At 43.3% G+C, this 8,597-nt stretch overlaps 1 protein-coding gene across 1 annotated transcript in view; it reads left to right on the top strand.

The window, feature by feature from the left end:
- Positions 1-1,308: 1,308 nt before the first annotated feature.
- CPS1 (carbamoyl-phosphate synthase 1) overlaps positions 1,309-8,597 on the top strand; it is a 107,317-nt gene continuing 100,028 nt past the window's right edge. The window contains exon 1 of the mRNA XM_052793356.1: positions 1,309-1,446. Coding sequence (XP_052649316.1) covers positions 1,324-1,446 — 123 coding nt within the window. The 5' untranslated portion in view covers positions 1,309-1,323. The remainder of the gene's footprint in view (positions 1,447-8,597) is intronic.

Raw genomic sequence — 8,597 nt, 5'->3', positions numbered from 1 at the left:
CTCATCCAAGTCTCCAATAAGCTCCCCACATCTGTCCTGGTTTTGACCCTCTCTTCTCATCTTTTATTATGTGCATGACAGTTCAACCTGGTGCTATAATGAGCTGTGCAGGAAATATTTTTTTGTGATACTGTCGTCAGTTTAGACTAATCTCAAACCACTGTATACAAAGAAGTCCTGATTATTACTCTCAGTGATTAGAAAAGGTCACTTAAATCCTTTACAGCAGTATGTGTCCAGATGCAAAAACCCAGTCTGTATATCTCTTTTTTTTTTTTTTTTTCCCCTTGCTCTGAGCTAATTGAAGCTTTGATCACCTGGGTTTCAAAAGATGCCTCACCATTTTAGCTCTCGAAGAATAATAATGTGCATGATTCTCCCACAGCTTTTGTCTTCATTAGGCATTTTCATGTCTGGCTAATGAGGATCACAATTCTTTTCGAAGACTGTAGGGTTATAGGAAATATGTGATAGTCACAAAGGTCTGTAGTCAGTTAGGAGATAGCATATAGAACATTTCACCTTATTTCAGCTGTTGTCCATTGAAATTTTACCAAAAGATGTTTTTCTCTTGCAGCCATTTATTTTTCCTGATGATCTCTTTTTCATTTATTTGGGGAGGGGCAGCACTTGGGGACCTGTGCAAGGGCTTCCGGTGACTGTGCTCTCTGCAAACACAGAATAAAAAGACTACGGCTTTCCACAGAATTTGGTCTTCCTGCTTTATTTCTTTTAGTACAAGTATGCTTGTAGCAGTCACAGGCTGTCCCACTAGCTAAAGTGTGGACCCCAGATCACATGTTGGAGAGCAGTCAAAAGCACACTATGAACAGACCCTTTTAATTTGCCTAGACCATGTGCTGTTAGGAGAACAAGTGGGTGCTGTTCCTTGTCTCTTACTGAAATGTAGTGTTTGTTTCAGAGCGTGAGGACTGGTTTTCATTGCTGTGGGTGTGATTTCTCTAGGAGGTTTTGCTCTCTTCCAGCAGGCAGAGCTAGTGTCTGGCCTGTGATGCAACCCCTACAACAGTGGTCAGAGACCAACCTGAAGAAAAGTGTTGCAAGGGTTTCTAAGCAAGCACCCCTCCGAGGAGGGGCGGGAGGAGGTGGGGCTGCACCAGAGACTTTTAATGGCAGAATAAATGGGAAGGTGTAGGGCAGCACTGTACAGTCAGTCCAGCTCACCTGCTGTGTCTCTGTTCTCTTCCCCGGTGATCTGCAAGAGTATATTGTCTGCACCAAATTTTGAAGAAATACATACAAGCAGTTTTTTGTTTTGTCTTGTTTTCTTTAAACTTTAGTTACCCATCGGCAACTTTCAAGATGACAAGAATTTTGACAGCTTGCAAAGTGGTGAAGACTTTGAAAGGCAGATTGCAGTTTTGCAGTGTGTCTGCTGATCACTGGAGTTTCTCAAGGACTGGTGCAAGGTTGTTGAGCATCAAGGTAACAGTAACTGAGCTACTGTGGTTTAACAGATGTGTTTGGCATGCTGAGAGATAGCTTGCTGCAGATAACAGGGCTTACCTAGACACCAAAAATTGAACCAAAGGAGATTTGTCTGAACCCTAAGCAAGGGCATTGCTTGGCTAAATGGTTTTATTAGCTAAGCAAACACACTTTTTGTGTAGTCTGGAATGGAAATTATAGGGTAAATTGCACCAAAAGGTGGAAGTTCAGGGTTTCAGTTAATTATTACATGGTATTTTCTTTGGAAACACCCCACCCTTCTATAGGACCGATAGCTAACAGAGCAGATCTTTCAGTCCATATGATCATGAATCAGCTAGGTATTTAAAAACCTGCATCACCTGAAGCATGTGATTAATCCTATTGGATCCACAAAGGATCCATTTTCAATGTATTGGAAACCATGATGGCTCTGAGATTAATCAGAGAGGTAGACAACTCTGAATGCATCAGTGTACCAGCTCTTGATTTACTGGGACTGGAACCCCTTAGTTCACTTCCCCAATTTTCTTCTGCTCTTTGTTACAAGAGTTGCATTTGACCAGCTTTGCTAGTGTAACTCCGGCAAGTGTAGCAGAGTACAGTGGTAAAATGGGACTTTCTGTGTGAATTCTGTAGCACTGGCAGTGTTTTGTTATCATGCACTTTGCATTGAAAAGGCACTCTTGGCACATGTATCGTGTTGAATCAACAATGTAATAGAATTAGCAATCAGAGGAGTGATATTTCAGCAGGTGGTGGGGAAGAGCTCTTAGAGACTTGGGCTGCGGGTACCCAGTGGATGCCGCCTTACCTGGCAGGGTATAGAGGGCTGATCAGTATTGTTTCTGTCCACTGAGGACTAGGGTTTCTCTTACCTGTCCCGCAGCCACTGATTTTTCAGGAGCTCTCTGACCGCCTGGCAACAGACCCATTACTTTTAAAACAAAAATTGGCTGCAGAGGAAAAGTGGATGAGGAAGGAGGCATCCCTATTTTCATCCCTTCCTTCAGCATGTGAGTTCTTAGTTTAGCTTTGTCTCACCTGCACTTAAAAACAGAGCCTGTGTTGTGACTAGTGTTCTTGCTAATGCACCCGTCTTCCCCATCCCGAGAGTGCACAGCAGGCGTGAACTGTTACCTTGTTCACTGTCTTAAAACACAGCACAGTAATCTTTCTCCCAGCAGATTGATCCTGACTCTGCAATCAGATTGATCCTGACTCTGCAATCAGATCTGGCTTAGCAGGAAGTTATTCCTCCTTGTGACGATAACAGGAGTCCTACTTGTGAATTAGAAAGCCATCGCGGTTACCAGTTTCCGCAGCTGCATCATTTGAAGAGGAAGTAGGGCTCTGACATGAGGAACAAGTTCCTTGGTGGTTCCTCAGGCTGGTGAAGTTATGTTGGTTTGACACTGACCACACAGTAAAACTATGTCAGAGCCATCAGGTGGGGCAGTGCTGTCTCTCACATCTTCCAGGGCAGGTGTCACCTTCTATTGTTCCATTTTGAAATCTTAGCACCGGGCTAGAAAGTGTCTCTTGGTGTGACAAAGCAAACTGTGACACAGTTTGAACAATCTCTTCTCTTTGGGCTTTGTACTTCAAATTGAAATGGGATAGGAGAAAATGGAGACAATTTTACTGCCAGTATTGCTGGATGAGTGGAAGCTGTGAATGCACTAAGATGTGCTGTTGACAAATGTCACAGTGTCTAGGGGATAGGAGCCCAAGATTCATACTTGGCTGCTTGATTTATGGCTGGTGATGGCCTATATCAGTATACCGATGCTATGTATTGTAGAACAGGAGTCCATGCAGGTACACTCAAGTTCACTAGGGTTTTAGAAACTGTCAAGCCAACTAAGCAGGACTGAAGAGTTCTGCTGGAATGCCATCTTTGCTTGTCTCTATTGCCTCTGGTACCTTTCTTGCTTTTTGGAGCTGGTTCAATTATTTCTGCCATGCTCTGTAGAGTACAGCAGTTGAAGCCTTATGATGCACAGAGAAGTGAGTTCAAAGACGCTTTAGTCTGTGGTTGTAAGTCTGCTGTAGTAAAAGGCATCTTCCACTTGTAAGGCTTTGTAGCCCATGGTTAGGATTGCTGGTTCAGCTTTTGATGAGACACTATCTTTCTTTATATAGTCCAGGACAATTCAGGTAGGCACCTGCAGTAGTCTGGATCTGATGCATTCTTATACTGATGGATTAGCACCTGAAGTTTGGATTTGGCATCTTAAATGACAGATTGATGGTGTTAGGTACGTGTTTTGTCACTCATTCAAGGACTGCACAGTGACAGACCTACAAGGTCATATTTCATAATGCTGAGGCATCCAATTAAGAAGTTTCATGCTCATGGAAAACTGCTGCCCTACTCTGATGGAGTTACAGTACCAGCTGTTGTAACATCTACCTAATTCTGTGCTTGTAAAGCTAAAGAGTGATTGCTTAAAGCCAATGACACCAATGCTGAAGGCAAGGAGAATGAATACCTGTTAAGAAAGCAATGCCAAGTGAAACCCTTGGGAGCTATTTTAACCTCAGTCCCAGCAACTGCAAATACACCCGAGGTGGGTCAGAATGAATTGGGCCCTCTTTCTGTTTCAAGGTGTATGACAGGATCTATTGCAGGGCAGCCAAGACCTACTGTGCATCTGAAGTGCTGAGTCCAGTGGAGCATTTGTACCTGCACTGTGACTAGCTGGCTCACCACAAGGTGTGGTGCTAGCCAGTCAGCCCCAGAAGTCTTATTCTGATATGCATTATGTGACATCTTCTGCCTTTGCATTGACACTGGGGAAAGTTGTTTCCTTATTAGACTTGATTATTTGAGTTCAATACCTACAGGAGTTTGTGCTGCCAGAGTGGATGCTTGAACTCATGGAGAGTAAGAAGGCTGATATCTAGGGTAGTTTAGGAGCCTGTGGCTCTTGAGACCTCAGCTCAGATTTTTAATGCCACCTTTGCCAGTGGCCATGTGCTTCTGTTTGAGTCCAGAATCTGGAATACAAAAACTTGAATCTTTCCTGGCCTGGGGCTTTTGCTTTAAGAGTGACAGGCTTATACACTTTTTTTCCATGGGACATACAGAAGCAGAAGTGGAAGAGACTCTCTAATATACATATGCAAGCAGTAAAGCAGCAGGCCTGAGGGAAAATTTAAAGATAAATGGTCCTAAAAAGCCAACCTTTTGCATAGCTTTGCATCAAAGTGTGGAAGTTAACTGTAGTTCTGAGACAAGTGACCAAGTAGTGACTTATGGCTGGGTTTGGTGTTCCAGCCATCATTAGAGGTAATGGATATTTGTAAGAAGTTTGGAGAAAGAGTGAAATGCAGAGTAATTAAGGTGTGTGGGCTAATGGCAGTATAGGTAATGATCCCATTCTCCCATTATCACAGGCTTGAATGAGCTTTTAGTTGCCTTTTATTGCTTTTTCTCAGTGGGCTATTTTAGGGAGCATAACAAAATACAATGAAAACATGTTTCTAACCTATGTATAAGCTAAGTAAAGTATTAGAGAGCATGAGGGAGAGGTGGTAGTTTTAGTAGAGTGCCTAATAATTCTTCTCCCAAGCCTGTTTTCTGTCCAGTTAAGCTCAGCCTATGTGGGGCAACACCACTGTAGGTGAGTAGTCTGGGATGTGGGGACTCACAGGTCCGTATTTCCCTACTGCATCCCATCCTTCAGTTCTAAAGAAGAGATGGAACATCCATGAGTGAAACAGGGGCACAGAGAGCAGATCACAGACCCCTATGGACTCTCTGTAGGGGTGCTTAGCATCATTGGTTTCAGGGTAATCAAACTTCTTTATAATTCAGGAATGGGCAGAGAGACTGCAGCTCAAAGCTCATATCATTTAATGCTCATCTGAGGCCAATGTAGTTAAATGGGGATGTAAAGAGTAGTACAAGCAATAAATAGGTGGCTTGTAACAGTATAGCTGGCTCAGTAAGGAGAGGATTGGGAGAGCTATAAAAATCATCCGGAGCAAGCTAAAAATATAGTTAGAAATGAGAGGGAGAGGAGGAAAATTTTTGAGCACTGGCTTTATAAACTATTTCAGATTACTGTAAAAGGGCTCTTCAAATACATTTTGAGGCAGGTGGAAAGTAACTGAGAAAATGACTGTGTGGGAAGCAGAGATGGGTGAGGAGGTGAAAGATCAGTCACAGCTGCTCCACTCCTCTCCCTTTGGAGGTGAAAGTGAAGGGGAGGTAGAACAAGGCCTGATCCCTCAGAGAAGGGGGGAACTTAGTGAGCTGTGGGGGACAGAAGGGGTGCTCATTTACTTGGGTGCTCAGTGACTTCTGCTAGGTGCCTTACCTGTCTCGGTTCCCCCTCCTCCTTTGATTTTTGTCATGAACAAATATTTGTGGCATTGTTGTGAACAGCCTTAAGAAGAGTTCAGGGAGCTGTGACTTTTCTACCATGGTACCTATGTTGCATTTCTGCCTTTGCTTTCTCTTCGGCTTGGATGGTAAAGGAACTAATCCAAAGCTTCTCCCTAAAGTTAGCCTAAATGTGAATCTTCTTTGTTGTATCCCAAGACACTGACCTGACTTTTGATTCATTCTTTATTCTTGCTCTTTCTTCTTCTCTTAATTTTAGCCAGAAGCAAATGTGCTAAAATAAAATTATATATATAAAAAAAGGGTTGGCAAAGGAAGTCTTGACTGTTAGCAATGTCCAGATAGATTTCCAGCCTGTGATGGCATAGTACTCACAAGGAGAGACATTTTTCTGTCAAAGAGAATACTCCTCCTTCTGCACTTCTGATATGTTGGCTGTTACGTAGCCAGCCATATATGTGTGCCAAGAAATGTGGCAGAGGCTGTTGTGCTGCGTGGAATCATGGCCTGTCTTAGAAAGGAGACATTTTATCATCTTCTTACTGGAAGGAAATAAACTGGCATGCACTGAAATTGAGTCCCAGCTGTGTCTCTGCCATACATCAGTGCCCATCCTGGCTTTGGCACTCTGCATACTCATAGTCCTCCAGCAGCCCAGCTTTCAGGGTTTGGCTTGGCCTTGCCCAGATAAACTGAGGGATTTCTTTGGAGGGGAAAAACTTAACTTCCTTGACTGGTTACTCTGTAAGGCAAGTAGGAAACAGGAAAAATTACCTGTTCACTTTCCAGTACAGGGGTTTATAGCAGACATGCTTTAAAAAGCTGTTGTGGTTTAACCCCAGCCAGCAACAAAGCACCATGAAGCAGCTCGCTCACTTCTCCCCACCCAGTGGGATGGGGGAGAGAATCTGGGGAAAAAAAAAAAAGTAAAACTTGTGGGTTGAGATAGGAACAGTTTAATAGAACAGAAAGGAAGAAAAGAATAATGATAATAATAACAATAATAAAATGACAATACTAATAAAAGGATTGGAATATACAAAACAAGTGATGCACAATGCAATTGCTCACCACTCACTGACCAACGCCCAGTTAGTTCCTGAGCGACAATCCCCCCAGGCCAAATCCCCCCAGTTTATATACTGGGCATGACATCACATGGTATGGAATACCCTTTTGGCCAGTTTGGGTCAGGTGTCCTGGCTGTGTCCCCTCCCAACTTCTTGTGCCCCTCCAGCCTTCTTGCTGGGTGGGCATGAGAAGCTGACAAATCCTTGACTTAGTCTAAGTGCTACTTAGCAACAGCTGAAAACATCAGTGTGTTACCAACATTATTCTCATACTAAATCCAAAATGTAACACTATACCAGCTACTAGAAAGAAAATTAACTCTATCCCAGCTGAAACCAGGATAAAAGCAAATTGTACTGCAAATCTTTTGAGATTTTGCAGATCTTTATCATCCGTCCTGTAGATGGGAAGGGCTGCTAGAGCAGGAAACTAACTGGAACTAAATTAATCTGGGGTTTTTTCACTTTCTTATTGTTGGTTTGTGGGGTTTTTTTTAACTGCTACAGTGCTTTACTTCATGTATGAAGTGCTTAGTGAAGTGGGACCTCTGCAAGTTGCTTTGACAAAATGCACAAAATCTAGCAATACTGCAGCAACAGCATGACCCTTTCTGTTAGCCACCTCTATAGTCAAAGCTCTTCAAGAGCCCTGCAGCCTCTCTGGAGCACAGGGAGCTCTGCTAAAGGTAAAGCTACTGGCGTGCAGTAAGGAGAAACAGATTGCAAATGGTGTGTATCACGCTGGGGGTGTGTGTGGAAGAAACATTTTAGTTAAGACTATAACAGAGATTTATGCGAGAGTACATGGGAATTCTTCTGAGAAGGGTGGAGACAAAAGGACCTCACTGAAGCTCTGGGGTTTTTGTTTATTTCTTGCTTCTTGTTTTTTTGAAAGTGAAAATCTCTCCCAACTAATCCCCGATTGAGCCAACTGGCCTTCTCTATAGCCTGTAAATCACTTTTCACATTAAAAACAAAACTGGAAAGACAAGGTAAGCTGGCAGCTTAGGGATATGGTAACACCTCTGCTGGAAATGTAAGCAAGAATAATTGCTTCTAGAATGCTCAACAAACAAACCAACCACTTAATTAAGAATAACAAATCAAGTAAGGGAAGGAAACATTTGAACATCTATCCCTTGCTATAGCTGAACTTGCAGGCAGGTTATGGTTGCTCAGGGACGTTCTTCTGCATTATTTGAACACTGTGTAGGGGCTGTAATAGTACAGCATGGGCTTCTGTTCAACAGAAATTATTTCTCTGCTGGCCTGGTGTGTAGAAAGGCAGGTGGTCTGTGGTGGGAGGAAAGACATGCAGATTCTTGTCAAGTACTATAGTGAGGCTCTAAAGGTCACAGTGATTGCTCTGGATTTTGGCCCTCAGGTCTTAGATGGATCTTAACTTTTCTGGTCATTCCACCATTGTGAACTTTGCTTCCTGAAGGATTCTCCCAGGCTATGTTTGCAGTTGGGATTGCGATTCAGGAGATTACTACAACTTGTACCAGCAAGCGGTAGGACTTGCTTGAACTGGAGTTGATACTTGGGTGGACTCAAATATGTGGCCTGCTGGGGGAAGGGATCCATCTCTTGAAACCAAGGCTGCAAGAAACTGGTTCCTACAGGCAGTGTCCCATGTCAGCAGTGTGGGCTGGGTTTTCAGCAGGCTTCAGAAAGGGCAGAGGTCCTGCCCAAAGGCCAATCTGAGGCACCCAGGCAACCTA

Source organism: Harpia harpyja, chromosome 7 (assembly GCF_026419915.1).
Source record: "Harpia harpyja isolate bHarHar1 chromosome 7, bHarHar1 primary haplotype, whole genome shotgun sequence".
Taxonomy (NCBI): Eukaryota; Metazoa; Chordata; class Aves; order Accipitriformes; family Accipitridae; genus Harpia; species Harpia harpyja.
The sequence above is the reverse complement of the archived record's forward strand: the minus strand, read 5'-3'. Positions and strand labels throughout refer to the sequence as shown.